The following is a 21,316-nucleotide window of genomic DNA, read 5'->3' on the forward strand; positions in this document are numbered from 1 at the left end:
GCGCGATGAAAAGACTGAGTTACAATATCTGAACAAAATACCTCATCTCGGCTGGTGTCGGACAGCTTCGGCGTATTTAACATAATTGCCGGAGCTGTCATTCATTTGTACTCTAGTGATTCATGCGAAAACATTTCCAAAGTGATTATAGCCGCACGACAGGAATTAAGAGACTTTGAACGCTGAATGATCGTTAGAGTTTGCTTGATACGTCGGACATTCCATTTTCGAAAGGTTAGGTAATTCAATATTTCTAAATCCACAGTGTCAAAAAAATGGTTCAAATGGCTCTGAGCACTATGGGACTTAACTTCTGAGGTCATCAGTCCCCGAGAACTTAGAACTACTTAAACCTAACTAACCTAGGGACATCACACACATCCATGCTCGAGGCAGGATTCGAACCTGCGACCGTAGCGGTCGCGCAATTCCAGACTGTAGCGCCTAGAACCGTACGGCCACTCTGGCCGGCTCCACAGTGTCAAGTGAGAGCCGGGAACACCAAATTTCAGGCATTACCTCTCACCACAGACAACGCATTGACCAATAGCCTTCACTTAACGACTGTGAGAAGCAGTGCTAACAGACAAGCAACTCTGCGTGAAATAAACGCAGAAATCAACGTGGGACGTACGACAGACGTTTCTGTTAGGACAGTGCGGCGAAAGATAAAGTTAATGGGCTATGGCAGCAGACGACCGACACGAATGTCTTTGGTAACAGCACATTGCAGCGCCTCTCCTGGGCCCGTAACCAAAATGGTTGGACCCCAGACGACAGGGAAACCGTTGCCTGGTCAGATGAGTCCAGATTTTATTTGGTAAGAGCTGATATTAGGGTTCAAGTGTGGTGCAGATCCCACGAACCCATGGATCCAGGTTGTCCATAAACCACTGCACAAGATGGTTGTGTGGGTTGGCTCTATAATGGTGTGGGCTGTGTTTACATGGGGTGGACTGGGTCACTGGCTGGAAATGATTATGTTTGCAGAATGAGATTTTCACTCTGCAGCGGAGTGTGCGCTGATATGAAACTTCCTGGCAGATTAAAACTGTGTGCCCGACCGAGACTCGAACTCGGAACCTTTACCTTTCGCGGGCAAGTGCTCTACCATCTGAGCCACCGAAGCACAACTCACGCCCGGTAGCACTCCTGAAAGAAAGGATACTGCGGAGACATGGCTTAGCCACATCCCCCAGACTGTGGCAAAGCCATGTCTCCGCAGTATCCTTTCTTTCAGGAGTGCTAGTTCTGCAAGGTTCGCAGGAGAGCTTCTGTAAAGTTTGGAAGGTAGGAGACGAGATACTGGCAGAAGTAAAGCTGTGAGTACCGGGCGTGAGTTGTGCTTCGGTGGGTCAGATGGTAGAGCACTTGCCCGCGAAAGGCAAAGGCCCCGAGTTCGAGCCTCGGTCGGGCACACAGTTTTAATCTGCCAGGAAATTTCGTGTTTATGTTTGGCTACTTTGAGACCATTTTCAACCACTCACTGACCTTATGATTTCATGTTCACAGACAGCGACTGAATTTTAATGGATGAGAATGTGCCATGTCATCGGGCCACAGTTGTTCGCGATTGGTTTGAAGCTCCTGTACAGTTCGAAGGAATGATTTGGCCACCAAGATCGCCCTACATGAATCTCACCGAACATTTAGGGGGCAGAATCGAGAGGTCGGTACGTGCACAAAATCCAGCACCTTCACCACTTTCGCACTAATATATAGGTATAGAGGCAATATGTATCAATATCTCTGCAAGGGGCTTCCAACGACTTGTCGAGTCCATATCACGTCCAGTTGCTACACTACACCAGGAAAATGACGTCCGCCGCGATACACTGGTCACCTCAGTGTATTTTACACCTCATTGATGATTGCCGCCTCAAAAGTACATAAATTAAGGATAAATCTGATACATGGTGAAACAACGCTCTGGTGGGCGGTTTGCGGGTTTAAATCACCTCGGGGTATGACCATGCGGTGCATTTGACCTGCGGTCCTCGCACGGTGGCGCTGGCAGCAGTCCCCATACGCAGAGGTATGTTGGTGCATGTCAGAGTACGGTGCAGCGATAAGTGTGCAGACGTTTCCAGACGTGCTAATGGTGACTGTGTGTTGAAAATGGCAGGTAGCTTTGCTCGAGACCTTACCGCTGCCACTGGAACAGCTATCTCCAAACACACAGTCTACAGACGACTGAACAGTCATGGTTTATTCGCCCGGAGACCTGCAAGGTGCATTCCACTGAGCCCTGGTCACAGGAGAGCCCGTAAGCTTGGCGTCAAGAACGAGTACATGGTCAATGGAACAGTGGTTCCACGTTATGTTCACGGGCGAGTCGAGGTATAGTCTGAACAGAGATTCTCGCCGGGTTTTGATCTGGCGTGAACCAGGAACCATATACCAATCCTTTAATGTCCTTGAAAGGGAGCTGTATGGACGTCGTGGTTTGATGGTGTGGGTGCACGTACACCCCTGCATGTCTTTGACAGAGGAACTGTAAGAGATCAGGCGTATTGGGACGTCATTTTGCACCAGTATATCCGCCTTTTCAGGGGTGCAGTGGTTCCCACCTTCCGCCTGATGGATGATAACGCACGGCCCCACCTAGCTGCCATCTCGGAGCAGATATGAGGCGAATGGAGTGGCCTGCCTGTTCTCCAGATCCAAACCCAATCGAGCACGTCTGGGATCCTCTCGGTCGACGTATCGCTGCACGTCTTCAAACTACGACATTTCAGAAGCTCCGATAGGCACTGGTGCAAGAATGGGAGGCTATACTCCAGAAGCTGCTCGACCATCTGATCCAAAGTATGCCAACCCGTTTTGCGGCCTGTGTACGCGTGCATGGTGATCATATCCCATATTGATGTCGGGGTACCTGCGCAGGAAACTGGCGTTTTGTAGCATAGGTGTTTCGGGACGGTTTTCTCAACTTATCACCACTACCGTGGACTTACAGATCTGTGTCGTGTGTGTTCCCTATCTGGCTATGCTATTAGTGCAAGTTTTGTGTAGTTTTTTTTTTAAGCATCGACCATGATTGCTTCTGCTTTTCCTTCCAGTAGGGGTGAGAAACTCCTTCAAACGTTTTCTTCACGATCGGAAACCTGTGCCAAAACTATGTATTTTAGACTGAAAACTTCAGAAATAACATATACACGTAACATAATAGAAATAAGAGTACATTTGTGTCAGAAGACGTATCACAAGCCCACCTGTTGATGTGGATGATGAAGCCGTCGTCGACGCCCCTGCTCAGCATGTCCTGCACTGCCTCCCTGGTGCAGATGCTCAGACCCAGCACGTTCACGTCCAGGATGCGCTTCCAGGTTTCCGTCTTGCCCTCTGGTCACAAGAATAAAAGTAATTTTACTGTACTAGCTTAAAAGTTTTGCCATATCAACTAGCTCATGCAACGGCTGTGGCGGACGTTAAAAGACAAGCTTGCTATTAACATCCGGAGAGTGTAGGTGCAAAGAAGGGTACTTCCTGCCACATAAATCTTGTCAACTGCCTACGAGGAGAAATTTCAACGATACAGAGGCTCACAGACGTTTGTTCTTCCTGTGCGCCATCTGCGAAAGGAACATCAAGTCGGGCAAATGGTAGAGATACCCAAAGTATTCTCAACCACACTTCGACACACTTCGTAAGGTGATTTGCAGGATGCAGCACAATCAAGAAGCCACGATCGATATGTTGATCGACCAGTGTGTTTCACGCGTATAGACGGACTACGGTCTCCCTCAGTACGATGTAAGGTGTTTCAGATGGCTCTGAGCACTATGGGACATAACATCTATGGTCATCAGTCCCCTAGAACTTAGAACTACTTAAACCTAACTAACCTAAGGACATCACACAACTCCCAGTCCTCACGAGGCAGAGAAAATCCCTGACCCCGCCGGGAATCGAACGCGGGAACCCGGCGATGTAAGGTGGCATTGTAGTAATTTTGTAGGGAGCACATTGTGCTCATGTGGGAGCGACCTAGATGCTTGGAAAACAATAAATTGGTAGCCAAGACCGCAGTAATTCTTTGTATTCCATGATTACCGGTTTCGACGGAACAAAAGCCGCCATCATCGGATCTTACGACACATACAGGTTACAACATCAAGGCAAACAATGGTGACTTAATAGTTGCCTATAATACGCAGGCCTTTGTAAGGCCTGCGTGTTATAGGCAACTATTAATATCAACATTGTTTGCCTTGATGTTGTAACCTGTATGTGTCCAAAGGTATGTAACTAAATTTGTATGTATACATGTTACATAAGTAGAATACAAGCCCATTTTTATAGTGTTTTCTGTGCTCCCTAGATCCGATGATGGTGGTTTTAGTTTCGCAGAAAGCGGTAATCATGGAATAAAAAGAATTCCTGCGATCTTGGCTACCAGTTAATTGTTTTACAGGCATCGTAGTAAGACAGGATAATAGGATGAACGTCGCAGTTTGAGAATGTTTCTTGTTTTTCACTATACCAGTGTTGGGTTTCTCAAATGCCACTGACACTTCCATTACACTCACCATTACTACGGAAAAAGTGATGCTGTGGAGTGGCTGCAACAGCCAGACATTTCATGTGGCTGTTGCAGGTCAACATGTACACTCCACGCACACCTCACAAATGTTCTTTGCACTCACCTTGCGTCATCTATAGTTGTGTCCCTTGGTCACAGTCATTGGTCCAATGATACCACTTTACTGAAGATCGTTACAAGTTTCATGGGATGCGAAGCTATTGGAAATGCCTATTTAAATAACTCTTGAGGGATCTGAAGATAATTTTTATTTATCAGAAGAACAGTTTTTGAAAACAATGACACACCAAGTTTTTGAAAATAATGACACACAATAAAACACACCCTCACATTATGTACTTTCTCCATGCACGATCAATCTCAGATTGCTGCCATCCCTAGTTCTCACTTCGATCTGGAAGTCTCTGTTCTCAAAAAGTGGCCAATGAGAGGAAAAAAAGACAACACTACTTTTTAAGTGCCTGCTGTGGACAGCCAATGGGAGACAAGAAGCAGTGTTTCTGTCGTTTCCCTTCTTTACGGATTTATTTTTCTCGTTTGTCCAGAAAGATTAGCACCTGAAGTTCAGATAATCTCCAGCCACTTTGTAGGAAGAAAAGGCACAAGATAGTCACTGTTCTCAGCAGTGATAACTCCTGCTGCTGCTCTTCAGCTGACACTAAAAGCTGTGATATACTTCGTTAGCGATTTCCGTTGTTATCACCTCTTCCACCATCAGAGATAATTTCATATCATTCTTATCACCACTAACGATTATCCTTGTCACAAACTCTTAGTTAAATGTTACTCCAACAAGGAGCGAACATTTAGGCGCAGCCAAAATTAGTTAAAACATTTACAGTGGTAAGACAAATCATTATGACCACTGCCTATCACGACGTTGGACGCCGCCTGGTGGCAATGCGGGCCCATGACGATGTAACAAAAGAATGTAAGGGGAGCAGACAATGACGGGAGATCACACTAGCGTAAATATGGACAGATTATTATTACGCAGAACCTGTGGACAAGTATCTGGAAAACGGCGAATCTGATCGAATGTCCACGTGCTACTGTTGTGTGAGCATCTACGGAAAGACGTAGAAGGACAGTGAAGCTATCACTAGGAGCTAAATGATTGGACGTCCACGACTCTTGATAGAACGTGGGTTCAAAAATGGTTCAAATGGCTCTGAGCAGTATGGGACTCAACTGCTGTGGTCATCAGTCCCCTAGAACTTAGAACTACTTAAACCTAACTAACCTAAGGCCATCACACACATCCATGCCCGAGGCAGGATTCGAACCTGCGACCGTAGCAGTCGCACGGTTCCTGACTGCGCGCCTAGAACCGCGAGACCACCGCGGCCGGCGATAGAACGTGGGGTTCGGGGGCTTGTTTGCTCTGGAAAATAGGCTAGATGGTGATCTGAGTCATTTCTGCCGAATGAACACAATGCTGGTGCACGCACAGATGTTTTGGAGCACACTGTTCATCGCAGATTATTGAACATGACGCTCCGCAGCAGACCTCTCGTAAGTGTTCACACGTTGACCCAACGACATTGTCGATTATGATTGCAGTGGGAACGGGACCATCGGTATTCCACCGACGATCAGTGTAAACATGTCTGCTCTGCGGGCGAATCACTTTTTTGCTACACTAGGTCGATCTCCACAAACGCCATCATCGAGGTGAGAGTCGGCTGGAAACGTGCAGCGCGCCACGGTCGCCGGCTGGTGGGAGCGGTATTATGCTTTGGGAGACATTCTCCTGCTCTTGCATGGGACCTGCGATGGTAATGGAAGACATGCTGACAGCTACAAACCCGTTGCATCCCTTCATTGTTGATGTCTTCCCCGACGTCGATGTCATCTTTCAGCAGGATAATTGTCCGTGTCTCGGAGCCGGAACGGTGCTACAGTGGTTTGAAGTACATTATAGTGAAATCACGTTGATGTCTCGGCGACCATATTCGCCTGATGCAAATCCTATGGAAACTATCTGGGTCGCTATCGGGTATCACCACCGCGTACGCAGATCAGGGGCCCGTTATTTACGAGAATTACATGACCTGTACGTAGACATCTAATGCCACACACCTCCACAAACCTACCAACAAAATGTCAGATCCGCGATACCCACAATCAATGATGTATTTCGTTCTAAAGACGGACAAAGAAGCTATTAAGCATGTTCTCTCAATGTTTTGGCTCATAAGTGTTTAATGAACTCTCAGATTTGATTTAATTTCCTACATGGTAACTATACAAGTAACTTCATTGGAGATTAGGGACAGTATTGTATGCAGTTTGTCATTTGCGACCATTAGCAGTTTTTCGCCTAAAGCTGGACTTAGGAAACCACATAATCGCTCGCTGCGGGTGTCGTTTCGTGACTGGTGTCGTGGTTCCCTGGTCGTTCAATACAAAAGTAAAGTCCTTTATGAGGTTATTTATGAAGTTACGAAAACTCGTTGGTCTTCATTTAATATGTGTCTAGTCGCTATCTGTTAAGGTGCAGAATTTTTGGAAATACAATTAACAAGTGCAAAATTATCTTTGAGGTGAAAAGACACCTCACCCTGCATGTAACGTAGGCTACATAAACTAATGTTCACGGCTGATGCAGCATCAGAGACAATTTTCGGCTTACATGGAGTCCTCTGGAACAAGTAGATGCTGCAGAAGCCTGAGTCCAAAGTGGCAGTTGCTGGATTTCGGTAATTTCTTGACACCGTTCAAATACTCTCACTGATTCCTTGTGACTTCGACTCCAGGATGTACATGAGAGTGGAGGTGCTGGCTGTATTCATATGACCTGCTGAGCATTTACGTAAATCTTGAGTTCCATGGCTGTCCCTTGTCTGTGAAGAATCGAAAGTGATACGCCACCTGTTCAGGCTATATTTTTCTACCGTCTCAGCACTCATTGTCTGTGTGGCTGCGGTGTGACTACTATTTATGTTTCTTGTTGACAAACTGGTGTTACCTGCGATGCAATGGCTTCATCCTATTCCAAGAGAGTACAAGGCAAAAACATGCATGACCGAATTAAAACTGTGTGCCCGACCGAGACTCGAACTCGGGACCTTTGCTTTTCGCGGGCAAGTGCTCAGCGCACACTCCGCTGTAGAGTGAAAATTTCATTCTAGAAACACCCCCCAGGCTGTGGCAAGCCATGTCTCCGCAATATCCTTTCTTCCGGGGGTGCTAGTTCTGCAAGGTTCGCAGGAGAGCTTCTGTAAATTTTGGAAGGTAGGAGACGAGGTACTGGCGGAATTAAAGCTGTGAGGACGGGGCGTGAGTCGTGCTTGGGTAGCTCAGTCGGTAGAGCACTTGCCCGCGAAAGGCAAAGGTCTCGAGTTCGAGTCTCGGTCCGGCACACAGTTTTAATCTGACAGGAAGTTTCATATAAGCGCACACTCCGCTGTAGAGTGAAAATTTCATTATACAGGGCCAAGTCTGGGAATCATGAGCGGGAAATCCGTAACGTCCAATAACCCAGTGCTTGTTCAGGGACACATTGAAAGGATCATTCAAGTCATGCTGTTGCTACTCCTATAACGTCAGGAAGTTGTGTTCCCAGTAAGACACTGTACCCACGCACACAGTTCTCTCTTAATTCTATTTGGTCATCAGCGTCCGTGCTCTTTTCCTGAGCCAGCACGATCTCCGTAACAGCTGAGGATGGGAAATGCTTTACACTGAGGTGAGAAAAGTCATTGGATAGCTATGTGCATACATACAGTTGGCAGTAGTATCACGTATACAAAGGACAGACAGTGTATTGGCGGAGTTGTCATTTGTACTCAGGTGATTCGAGACAAAAGGTTTCCGCCGTGATTACGCGGAATGGTAGGGACATTCCAATTCGGAAATCGTTGGGGAGTTCAATATTCCGAAATCCACAGCGTCGGGAACGTGCCGAGATACCAAATTTCAGGCATTACCTCTCACCATGGACAAATCAGTGGCCGACGGCCTTTACTTAATGACTGAGCGCAGCAGTGTTTGCATAGGGTTGTCAGTGCTAACAGAAGAGCAACACTGCGTGAAACAACCGCAGAAATCAATGTGGGACGTACGACGGACGGGTACGCTAAGCCCCTTCCATACAGGGACAGCAGTGGCGGCCAGCAGTACCAGCCAATACTGTGTACTAGTAATTGCGGCGTTGAGATCAGAAACGGGACATGTCATCATTTTTGGGGTATATGAGTTATTATTGTAGTTGGTATTTACACACGATTCCGCATCTGTTGGTTCTAAATGGGACTTGTTCAGCGATATTTCCTTGTCAAAGTCAGTGTTGAAATTACGTTCCTTGCGGAAAGAGGACTTGTCACAGATGCAAGTTCCTATATTGCACGAAACAACGTGAGGCATGAGAGCAGCAATGTAGCGGTTTGCAGCAATCAGCTGTGAGATTTCCGAATGACTTCGGCGACGGAACCGTCAGACCAGTCCGAAGACGATTTACATGAATTTAGAAGGAAAAAAAGACGCCCCGAACTGTGGAAGAGGAATGTGATTAAATAAAAGAAGGTGAAGGATTTGGAGCATACCAACCGGAAAGGAAACATTGTTCCTAGGAGGGAAACAGGTGCAGATAGCAGGTAAATAGTCATACAATGTTCATTGTTTGAATTATCTCTACATAATGTAATATGGAACAGATGAACGGAATGGGCAGTGTCTTGAAACGAGGATATAAGATGAACGTCAACAAAAGCAAAACGAAGGTAATGGAATGTAGTCGTGTGGTGTCACAGCCAGACACCACACGTGCTAGGTGGTAGCTTAAATCGGCCGCGGTCCTGTAGTACATGTCGGACCCGCGTGTCGCCACTGTGTGATCGCAAACCTAGCGCCACCACAAGGCAGGTCTCGCGAGACTGACTCGAACTCAGCCCAGTTGTACGGACGACAGAGCTAGCGACTAGGCGTACGAAGCCTTTCTCTCTCATTAGCCGAGAGACAGAATAGCCTTCAGCTAAGTTAATGGCTACGAACTAGCAAGGCGCCATTAGCCTTACAGTGATTGTAATTAAAGTCTCCTTTGTGCGATGTACCACAATGAGTTATTAAAGATAAGTATTATACCAGCTACGTACTTTTCTTCATAGCATTAATTACGTATCCTGTTCCAGTACTTCACGCCCGTCTGCGTTAGTCTCGCGTGCCTTTTTAAGCCAGCTCTATCTACAAGGTGTTGGCCCAGCTGCCGACACATCAAGTCGAATTAAGTCGGGTGATGCTGAGGGAATTAGATTAGGAAATGAGACATTTAAAATAGTAAAGGAGTTTTGCTATTTGGGGAGCAAAATAACTGATGATGGTCGAAGTAGAGAGGATATAAGATGCAGACTGGCAATGGCAAGGAAAGCGTTTCTGAAGAAGAGAAATTTGTTAACATCGAGTATAGATTTAAGTGTCAGGAAGTCGTTTATGAAACTCTTTGTATGGAGCGTAGCCATGTATGGAAGTGAAACATGGACGATAAATAGTTTGGACAAGAAGAGAATAGAAGCTTTCGAAATGTGGTGCGACAGAAGAATGCTGAAGAGTAGATGGGTAGCTCACATAACTAATGAGGAGGTATTGAATAGAATGGGGGAGGAATTTGTGGCACAACTTGACAAAAATAAGGGACCGGTTGGTAGGACATGTTCTGAGGCATCAGGGGATCACAAATTTAGCATTGGAGGGCAGCGTGGAGGGTAAAAATCGTAGAGGGAGACCAAGATATGAATACACTAAGCAGATTCAGAAGGATGTAGGTTGCAATAAGAACTGGGAGATGAAGCTTGCACAGGATGGAGTAGCATGGAGAGCTGCATCAAACCATTCTCAGGACTGAAGACCACAACAAAAACAACAATACAATGTAATATGCTGTAGCAGAAGCAAGTTGTGTAGAAACATTGTACTAAAGTGTGAATATAAATTCCTTTCATGAAAACAAAGTCGAAATTTATGTTTCTGTTGTAATATATGAAATCGGTGAAAATATGTTATTCGCCGAGTATATAGGTTAATAATACGCTAATATCTGTTTACACATGTCGGCGTATATGTTTTGAGAAGTTCTCATTTGCTCAGAAGGAACTATTGTTGACAGAATACAACAATATGCCCAACAAAGATAGACAGTATGGGTAATTGAGTGCTTACATTCTTCCCATCTTTCCAAAAGCAAGGAGACCACGCGCAAATTCCATTACCAATCGTGGAAGGACAGCAAATTATTATTATAAGGTAACTGACGTGACCACTGTAATATTGCTTTATTAACCATTTCGTTCCCGAATTATGTACATCTTTGATCCACGTTTTGTAAAATCTTTAAGGCATTATGCAAAGCATATATTTAATAGAGTTACAGTATTACGATTATGTAGATTTTTGTTTTATGATACTAATTCACTTGTATCTGCAGGTTAAAGTTGGCTTCAAGGAAACTATGCTATGCAAGAAAGCTTAATTATTGCCCTCCATGGCATATCAAAACGCCGAGTGGAGAGACTGTGCCGCTTAAGTCAATATTTCAGTACAACGACTGTTGTTTAAATAAATAACTGGATATGTCAGTCATTTTTTAATTCCATTTTCTATTAGTTGCCTTCATCCTATGATTACAGATTGTTGGTATAGCATTGCATTCTTCCTCACGAGTCTTTGGGACTAACTATAAGGTTTGGGAAAAAGGCTATTCAGAATTATACAGTTTTTTCCAATATATCTCAGAACATCAATTGAGTGACATATCCCCTTTTTGATCTCAACGCCTCCATTGTCCGCGTGTGGAGTGGTACTTCGCCTTCACCGTCCAGTAGGCTATTGACAGCCAGCAAACTCAAGTAGTTTTGAGATTAGCAGACGTCAGAGGGGCAGTAGTAACACGGACACATAGTCAAGTGGCAGCCATTACAGGAAGTGTCTTATACTTTCATTACAAAATGTCTTCAGTACCTGAAGAAGAGCAGCCAAAAGCGACTGCTTGCGTAAAATAGAGTGGGGACAATATACATATATTTTTAGAAACATACTTGAACTATGAACTATTACGGAGCATACGTCGTCGTCACTATGCCAACAAGGAGAAGAGAGAGAGTTATGCTAGCTGTTCGTTCGAAGTCACGTCTTGGTTAGAACAAGTGGTGCTAAACTTGTAATATCCCTTTGGTTATTTGAGCATCCATGTCGCGTAGCCCATTATTTCCCCACTCATTAAATAATGTTTCAGGTATTTGTAAGGATATGAGGTTATTTTTCTGTCTTGTATAAAAATACAATTAATTTTGCGGAGAGAGAAAGGTATGGTGGTAGTATAGTTCTCAGCAGCGCCTGTCAGTTGGTAAAGTTTTTTTTTTTTACACAAACATCATGCAGGATATGACGATAGGCACTGCTTTCAACCCTTCTGCAACTTGAATTTGAAATGATGAGTCTTGAACTATTTCCATTAATGATAACTACCTCTTCTCTCTCATAGGACGACAATGCCGATGACGATGCAGCTGTCGTCTTATTGAGGATTATTCCCATGCATCCGAAGGCTTGCTGCAATCGTTCATGATGCGCATAGACGGGAGCAAGTATACATGAATCTCGTATAGCTATCCACTTTATAATTGTTAGACACACGGAGAACAAAAATACGTCCATACACCACGGCGTACAACAGAAGACCTATGTTCTAGCACTAAAACAAGAAAATGTTGTAAAAAAATGAAAGTACACCTTCTTTAATTTTTCCGCCGCCCTTCACATTAAATTAATGCAGGGTAATACAAAGTAATATATCTTTGACCCATTCAGTTGGCGTCTATATGAATTAATACATCTCGTTTGTCTATGCAGATAAACCTTATGGACACCTACACAGTCTATCGTAAGTAATATTTCTGGAAAGAAACATGGTCCGCTGAACGATATTTGTATGTATTTTACATGGGACCTTGCATCCATCCTCGTAACAAACAAACATTTATGTTTAATTTTCGTGTAATTTAGTTTTGTTACGTTATTTTTCCGCTTTATTATTCAAAAAGTCTCAGATGTGCTCACTTAGAGCTGGTTCGTGAAACAACCACATTCGAGTGCATGATATTCAGATATGCGAGAACGTGAATTGTCCTCAGTAGGTAAAGTGTTTCATATTTTATACGAAAATATCAGAAACAAGGTAAGTGTGGGTCGCAGTGGATTTTCAAGATACGTGTATTTGTATCGACGAAGACCTCTACATCTTGCAATTAAATGAGTCATTTTGAATTAGGAATAGGAAATGCTTTATGTGCTTTCTATCTTTACTCCGTATATGCTGCAGGAAATTGATAAGCACTTGTAACATCATTCGCGATATCTCCCCCTCCCCCCCTGAGGAAAGTGGCTTTATTTATGACTGCTCCACGGCATTTGTTCAAATTTCCCAACGGGTACCACTGAGAGATTTTTCGGTCATATATGCTTCTTAAAAATTCCCGTAGATGCAGAAAAGAAATTGGAAACTTCTAGAACTATACTCAAAATGTTGACAGGAATAGCTACTGCAGCTCCGCATCATTCACGATAAGATTAAACGAATTAGACCCACATGGAATAAAATATGTTCGACTATTAAGGTGTTCTATTCTTTTTTATACTCTTTATGTTTCCATTTCATATTCGAACCGTTATCATACTCTTCAGGCTTTTCAAAGGAATCTCACGTATTACCAACTACTTCAAGAGAACGCCGGTTAAACACTCAACAGTTGTAACTGTAGATGGAATAAGACCAATGAAATATTCTTCGATAATTATTTCTGTCTGAACAAAACGAACGCCCATTTACATTACTTCTGCGTGGCACACGCCATGATTACATTCTAAAAGAACTAAATAGTATGTTGCTTTTTAAGGCTCATTTAAAACGTAATCTCGAATACTTATTCATAACATAATGACGAATTCAGTTTATTTTACATTAAGTAGTGAATACTGGCTTCATGACAACTAACTCTTCGCACACCTGCGTGACAAGGAACCGTGTTTCGCAAGGCAAACTTTTTAAAACACCATAGCAATGTTCAGTATTGGCCGGAATGAGTTTCTCATTTTCTTCATAAAGCATTTTGCTAAGATGTAAATTCAGTTGTAGTTTCGCTATGAATGGTATGCACTCACAAGCGGCGTTGATATCCCGACTTCTTTTAGTGGTTTGAAGACCCCGACGTGCTTGTAAGTGACACAGGAACAGTTTCAGCACTGAAAAGCTCGTAACAAAACAAAAAGTAACATTTTTTGAAACAAGTTAAATGAGCTATTCTTTGAGGGTGTCTTCTGCATATCTTGCCCTGCAGGAAAGTTAAACTCAACTACTTAACTAAGCCCTCGTTCTAGAAGAGTTTGTCGTGCGTCATCAGTAATTTTATCATGCCGCTGACGGCATCAGCCGACGAGTTAAAACGTGTGCAGTCATTTAAATACATTATAAATTACAATTTTTAAAATGTTAAATAAACTGATAAGCAGTTTATACACCTATCAAGCAGCCGAATAAAGTATGCTCTGTGCACAACGGAGACCAAGAAAATACTTTCCGATTTACAGTTGCATAGTCTAAGGTATGCCAAGGAACAGGAATAGATTTTTGTATAACTGTGCCTTTTTTCGTAATTAAAAAGTGAAATAATTCGAACAAGTCGTTAAAAGTTTGTTTATCCATTCACCGAGTGTAAATACGCCGGTAACCAGAGGGCTCTGTACGTAGTATACTACTTGATCAAAAGTATCCTGACACCCCCCAAAACATACTTTTTCATATTATGTGCATTGTGCTGCCACCTACTGCCAGGTATTCTATATCAGCGACTTCAGTAGTAGTTAGACATCGTGAGAGAACAGAATAGGGCGCTCCGCGGAACTCACAGACTTCGAACATGGTCAGGTGATTGAGTGTCACTTGTGTCATACGTCTGTACGCGTGATTTCCACACTCCTAAAAATCCATAGGTCCACTGTTTCCGATATGATAGTGAAATTGAAACCCGAAGGGACACGTACAGCACAAAAGCGTACTGGCCGACCTCGTCTGTTGACTGACAAAGACCGCCGACAGTTGAAGAGGGTCGTAATGTGTAATAACCAGACATCTACCCAGACCATCACACAGGAATTCCAAAATGCATCATGATCCACTGCAAGTACTATGACAGTTGGCGGGAGGTGACAAAACTTGGATTTCATAGTCGAGCTGCTACTTATAAGCCACAAATAACACTGGCAAATGCCAAACGACACCTCGCTTGGTGTAAGTAGCGTAAACATTGGACGATTGGACATTGAAAAACGCTGTGTGGAGTGACGAATCACCGCACACAATGTGGCGATCTTATGGCAGGGTGTGTCGTAGCGGCCCCTTATTGGTAGAGGGCCTGCAGAACCGATACGCAAGATGGGTTGCTAATCCCCTTTCAGCAGTCCGGAGAGAAACTTCGCCAGCGGACAGAAACAATAACATACGAGGGGCGTTCAGAAAGTAAGCTCCGATCGGTCGCGAAATGGAAACGACTATGAAAATCCGATAAAGCTTTGCACAGATATGTTGGGTAGTGTCTCTAGTATAACCCCAGTTAGCATCACGTCGCTCTTCTCATTTCTGAGCTCGCAGTGAGTGCGTAAAGATGTCTAGAAAATAGTGTCTGCCGCCAAGTACGAGGGCCTGGTGAGAAATTTCGCCTGAAGCTATGCAGCTAACATTACATAACTGTCGTGCTGTTTCTTCTTCAAGACAATTCTCAGCCGCATTCTGCAGGGGCAATGAAGATGTTCCTGCATCGTTTTCAAATGGAAATGTGAGATTACCCACAATACAGTCCGCAATTGTCTCCCCCTGAGTTTCATCTCTGGTCACATGAACCGCTGTCTGTGAAGACAACATTTTGACACAGACAACGAGGTGTAGGCCATCGTGGAGAATTGGCGGAAAGCACTGGCGGCTGCCTTCTATGATGAGGCTATTGAAAAGTTGGTACAACGCTATGACAAAAGTCTAAGTCAGAACGGCGACTACGTAGAGAAGTAGCTGAAAGGTGTAGCTAATTGTTACAAGTAAAACATTTCTGATGTACACTGTGGTTTCAATTTGGCAATCAATCGGAGCTTACTTTCTGAACAGGCCTCGTACTTTCCAAATAAACACAGAACTACTTCGCCAGACAACATGTGACAATGTTCCACCAATCAGAACTCATACGACTGCTGTAGCACTCCGACGACCTGGCTTTATAAGCACGCCTAGACCGTCAGATAGGCAGCGTTTACCAACCGCTAGGAACAGCTCCGGCCAGTATTTACGCCGGCCCTAGCATTGTATTCTCTCTCCGCAGTCTTCTAGCAGCGCATTGTATTTTGTAGAGTAGTTTTGATCAGTATATTCTTCCATTGTCCTGTTTCCTTATCTGCTTTGCAATCACAGAGTTGTGGTTTTTTTTTTGTTCTGCATTGAAAACTTTTGTGTATGCCAAGAAGGCGTTTTTTTATTGTAATAAGTGTGTTCAAATTGATTGTTAGTTCTTCCCTGCCGACCGTAGTAGACTACAGTATGGATATGGCGAATGCCCGGTGAACGTCATCTGTGTAAAATTCAGAGGCGGTAGTGTTGTGGTGTGGTCGTGTTTTTCATGGAGGTGGCGTGCAACCCTTGTTGTTTTGCGTGGCACTATCACAACACAGGCGTGCATTGATGTTTTAAGCATCTTCTTGCTTCCCACTGTTGAAGAGCAATTTGGAAATGGCGACTGCATCTTTCAATATGATCGAGTACCTGTTCATAATGCACGCCCGGGGCGGATTGGTTACATGACAATAACAGCCCTGTAATGGACTAGCCTGCACGGAGCCATGACCTGAATCCTATGAACACCTTTGGGATGTTTTGGAACGCCGAGTTCGTGCCAGGCCTCACCGACCGACACCGATACATCTCCTCAGTGCAGCACTCCGTGAAGAATGGGCTGCCATTCCCCAGCACCTGACTGAACGTAGTGCCTGCGAGAGTGGAAGCTGTCATAAAGGCTAAGGGTGGGCCAACACCATATTGAATTCCAGCACTACCGATGGAGCGCGCCATGAACTTGTAAGTCATTTTCAGCCAGGTGTCCGGATTCTTTGGATCACATAGTGTATTTCCTTCACCAGATTTTCACAGGTATAAGAATTACTTAACATTAAGCAATGACTGTGCCTGGACCAACGTATTCTTATATTAGATATGCTAGAATCAATGTAAGTAATGTACTGTACGTATTAATACACTCCTGGAAATTGAAATAAGAACACCGTGAATTCATTGTCCCAGGAAGGGGAAACTTTATTGACACATTCCTGGGGTCAGATACATCACATGATCACACTGACAGAACCACAGGCACATAGACACAGGCAACAGAGCATGCACAATGTCGGCACTAGTACAGTGTATATCCACCTTTCGCAGCAATGCAGGCTGCTATTCTCCCATGGAGACGATCGTAGAGATGCTGGATGTAGTCCTGTGGAACGGCTTGCCATGCCATTTCCACCTGGCGCCTCAGTTGGACCAGCGTTCGTGCTGGACGTGCAGACCGCGTGAGACGACGCTTCATCCAGTCCCAAACATGCTCAATGGGGGACAGATCCGGAGATCTTGCTGGCCAGGGTAGTTGACTTACACCTTCTAGAGCACGTTGGGTGGCACGGGATACATGCGGACGTGCGTTGTCCTGTTGGAACAGCAAGTTCCCTTGCCGGTCTAGGAATGGTAGAACGATGGGTTCGATGACGGTTTGGATGTACCGTGCACTATTCAGTGTCCCCTCGACGATCACCAGTGGTGTACGGCCAGTGTAGGAGATCGCTCCCCACACCATGATGCTGGGTGTTGGCCCTGTGTGCCTCGGTCGTATGCAGTCCCGATTGTGGCGCTCACCTGCACGGCGCCAAACACGCATACGACCATCATTGGCACCAAGGCAGAAGCGACTCTCATCGCTGAAGACGACACGTCTCCATTCGTCCCTCCATTCACGCCTGTCGCGACACCACTGGAGGCGGGCTGCACGATGTTGGGGCGTGAGCGGAAGACGGCCTAACGGTGTGCGGGACCGTAGCCCAGCTTCATGGAGACGGTTGCGAATGGTCCTCGCCGATACCCCAGGAGCAACAGTGTCCCTAATTTGCTGGGAAGTGGCGGTGCGGTCCCCTACGGCACTGCGTACGATCCTACGGTCTTGGCGTGCATCCGTGCGTCGCTGCGGTCCGGTCCCAGGTCGACGGGCACGTGCACCTTCCGCCGACCACTGGCGACAACATCGATGTACTGTGGAGACCTCACGCCCCACGTGTTGAGCAATTCGGCGGTACGTCCACCCGGCCTCCCGCATGCCCACTATACGCCCTCGCTCAAAGTCCGTCAACTGCACATACGGTTCACGTCCACGCTGTCGCGGCATGCTACCAGTGTTAAAGACTGCGATGGAGCTCCGTATGCCACGGCAAACTGGCTGACACTGACGGCGGCGGTGCACAAATGCTGCGCAGCTAGCGCCATTCGACGGCCAACACCGCGGTTCCTGGTGTGTCCGCTGTGCCGTGCGTGTGAGCATTGCTTGTACAGCCCTCTCGCAGTGTCCGGAGCAAGTATGGTGGGTCTGACACACCGGTGTCAATGTGTTCTTTTTTCCATTTCCAGGAGTGTAGATATTTTAAACAACAAAATATGCCAGGAATAAAAAAGAGAACAGTTGACTGAGCGAAGTCATGTGTGTAAATTTGTGTGTTGTTTGTGAAACCTCTCAACAGGTAACGGCGATACTGACAGATGCGATTAATTGTTTCAGAATGGTTCAAATGGCTCTGAGCACTATGGGACTTAACATCTGAGGTCATCAGTCCCCTAGAACTACTTAAACCTAACTAACCTAAGGACATCACACACATCCATGCCCGAGGCGTGGTTCCGGGCTGAGCGCCTATAACCGCTTGGCCACCGCGGCCGGCGAGTAATGGTTTACAGTGAACTTTGTGCAGGATACTCCAACCAGTTCCCCATAGGGCATGGGCGCTGGTTTTGTACATTGGGTTCGTGTCCGGTGAAAGGGTGACTTGAGGCGATTCGTCACACTCCGCGACCGAGACAGAGGAACGGAGAAACGCTCCCTGCCAATGTCGCTGAATAAGGGCGACATTACTGACGATTCGCTGAAGCTCATTTCCCTTTTCGTTGGAGATGTACCTTCTTCTGACAAGCAGAGACCTTCTGTAGAACATTGTACGTCGCAAAATTCTCCTCAGAATTAGCTCGTAGGCTAAAGATCAACATACGAGAGACTTCAAGTTTTGAAGTCTCCTTTGTGGGTGAAATTTCAGCCGTGTTGCAAGAGTACATAAACGAAAAGTCTAAATTTCAAATACATTTATACTAACTGGGACAACATTTGATTCTGAAGCCAGCGGCACCTCGAAACCACACATTCACATTATCCCTTAAATGGCTCATTTGCGGACCCGTGTTTACTGGTAAGTTTCTGCTTTTGTTCTCGTAGAATACTTTCACTGTGTCAGTTCAAGCTACTGTGATACCATTTGTACACAGATCTGGCGCACCTATCAACTTGGCGGCCCAAGCAGAGCTTATGTCAACTGGGGCACAAACTGGCACCGCACTACTAGGAACGTTGACACAACTAACATTTGCGACAGACTGCAGACCGATCCTGTGGCCACCAATATATATCTCGCGAATTGACGTCGGAGACAAGATAAGAGAAATCGTGGCTTGTAGGGAAACGTATAGACAGTCGTTTCTCTCTTGTTCCACTTCTGAATGGAACAGGAAAGCGAATAATTACCAGTGGTTCAAGGTACCCTCCATAACGCACCGTATGGTGGACTGCAAAGTGTGTAGGTGTAGATCTAGATGCTGAGTACATCATTATTTTTCAATTGGTTGATTTTGCAAGTGCTCTTAAATAAACGACATCCGATACTCCAAAAATGCTGCTCATACCTGTAAGACTACTGTTCGGGAATACACCAGCGTTGTTGACGAGGATGTCGACGCCGCCCAGGTTGTCCTTGACCCACTTGAAGGCAGCCAGGATGCTGGCTTCGTCGCTCACATCCCCGGCAATGGCGTGCAGCTTTCCTGGGGCATCCTTGAGTGCCAGTTCCTGTTATGGGGCACAAATACATCACTGTATACAAGAAAAGAAAATAATGAAAGGAGTAAGTCATTAAAGCGTTGCTCTTTATGCGATTGCGAACGTTCTCACGATTACGCAAGATTTTGACTATTTACGTGATCCTTTTAGGTCGTGGAGATAAAGCAACAAGTTCTGTATACCCTCAAACAGACCACGTATTGTCCAGCTATGCGTTTACAATAACTGTTTCGCGAAACAGGATATTTCGTGAGACGCCTGTCTCGTTCCTCCATTGACACGGAGCGAAACCTTTCGCGGAACAAACAGGGGAAGGATAAGCCAACAGTTAGGGCTTAACAACTAATTCGACGTACTGTGTCGTACCTCCGGATATTACGTCCACGACTGCAGTCATGATGATGCTGTACACATATTTCATGAAGAAAATGGAAACAAAATTAGGACACCACTGGTGGAGCAAGGAATTACTCCATCGCCGATGCCAGCGTGGAAACCAATTTATATGGCAAACTTCAGTGTAAACCATCATAATTACCATCAGTAAATTCATCTACATCACAGCAAAAGATTTTGAATGGTTCGTTTCAAGGATCGATAGGAAAATGGAAAAAACTGAACTGTTCGAGAAAGACTGGCTGTGCGATTCATTGGGAAGTCGGCTCACATTGTTCTTGTGGTCTTCAGTCCGAACATTAGTTTAAGGCACCTCTCCATCTACCCTATCGTGTGCAAGTCTCTTCATCTCTGAACAGCTACTCCAGCCGACAGTCATCTGAACCTGCGACTGCAGGCCACCTCGTCTCTTCGTCTCCATCTGCAACTTTTGTCCCCCCAGTACACAACCGACGATTTCTTGACGTATCAGATTGCGTCCTCTCAACCGATCCTTTCCTCTGGTTTAGTTGTGCCAAACATTTCTTTTCTACCCAATTCTATTCTCGACCTCCTCGTGGGTTACGCGATCTGCCCATCTAATCTTCAGCACTCTTCTGTAACACCACATTTCAAAATCTTCTCGTCTGACCTCCTTATCGTCCACATTTCTCTTTCTTACAAATGCCTTCACAAAATGCTTCACAACACGTAAGTTTCTATTATATATTAAGAAACTTCTTTCTTCGAAAAACTCTTTTCTTGCCATTTGCCAGTCTAGTTTTATATCCCCGTTACTTCGGCCAGATAGCCAGATAGCCAAAATCACCGACTATCTCCAGTGTCTCGTTATCTTATCTGATTCTCTCAACATCGCATAATGTAAATCGGCTACGTTCAATTACTCTTGTTAATATCCTCCTTTGAAGAGACTGCCATTCTACTCAACTGCATTTCCATGTCCTCTGCTGTCTCTGACAGAATTACGATGTCATAGGCAAGCCTCAATCTCTCTATCTCTTCTCCCTGTACCTTAATTCCTTCTCAAAATTTTTCCTTGCCTTCCATAACTGTTAACTCAGTGTGACACCAGGGATAGACTACAACCCTGACTCACTCCTCCTTAACCACTGCTTCCCTTTCAAGCCTTTCGACTCTTATGACTGCAATTTGTTTTCTTTAAAAGTCGTATATAACCTTTCTGACCCGCGCGGAGCTTCGATAT

The 21,316-nt window shown here is 45.1% G+C and overlaps 1 protein-coding gene across 2 annotated transcripts in view; it reads right to left on the reverse strand.

Annotated features, from left to right (window-relative positions):
- Nucleotides 1-21,316, reverse strand: part of LOC126237456 (dehydrogenase/reductase SDR family member 11-like) — a 262,806-nt gene that overhangs the window by 228,135 nt on the left and 13,355 nt on the right. For both annotated transcript variants that reach the window (XM_049947593.1, XM_049947590.1), the window contains exons 2-3: nt 19,563-19,725; nt 3,216-3,345 (exon numbers count right to left, since the gene is read on the reverse strand). In XM_049947593.1, coding sequence (XP_049803550.1) covers nt 3,216-3,345; nt 19,563-19,725 — 293 coding nt within the window. The remainder of the gene's footprint in view (nt 1-3,215; nt 3,346-19,562; nt 19,726-21,316) is intronic.

The sequence above is a fragment of the Schistocerca nitens genome, chromosome 2 (genome assembly GCF_023898315.1).
Source record: "Schistocerca nitens isolate TAMUIC-IGC-003100 chromosome 2, iqSchNite1.1, whole genome shotgun sequence".
NCBI classification, from domain to species: Eukaryota; Metazoa; Arthropoda; class Insecta; order Orthoptera; family Acrididae; genus Schistocerca; species Schistocerca nitens.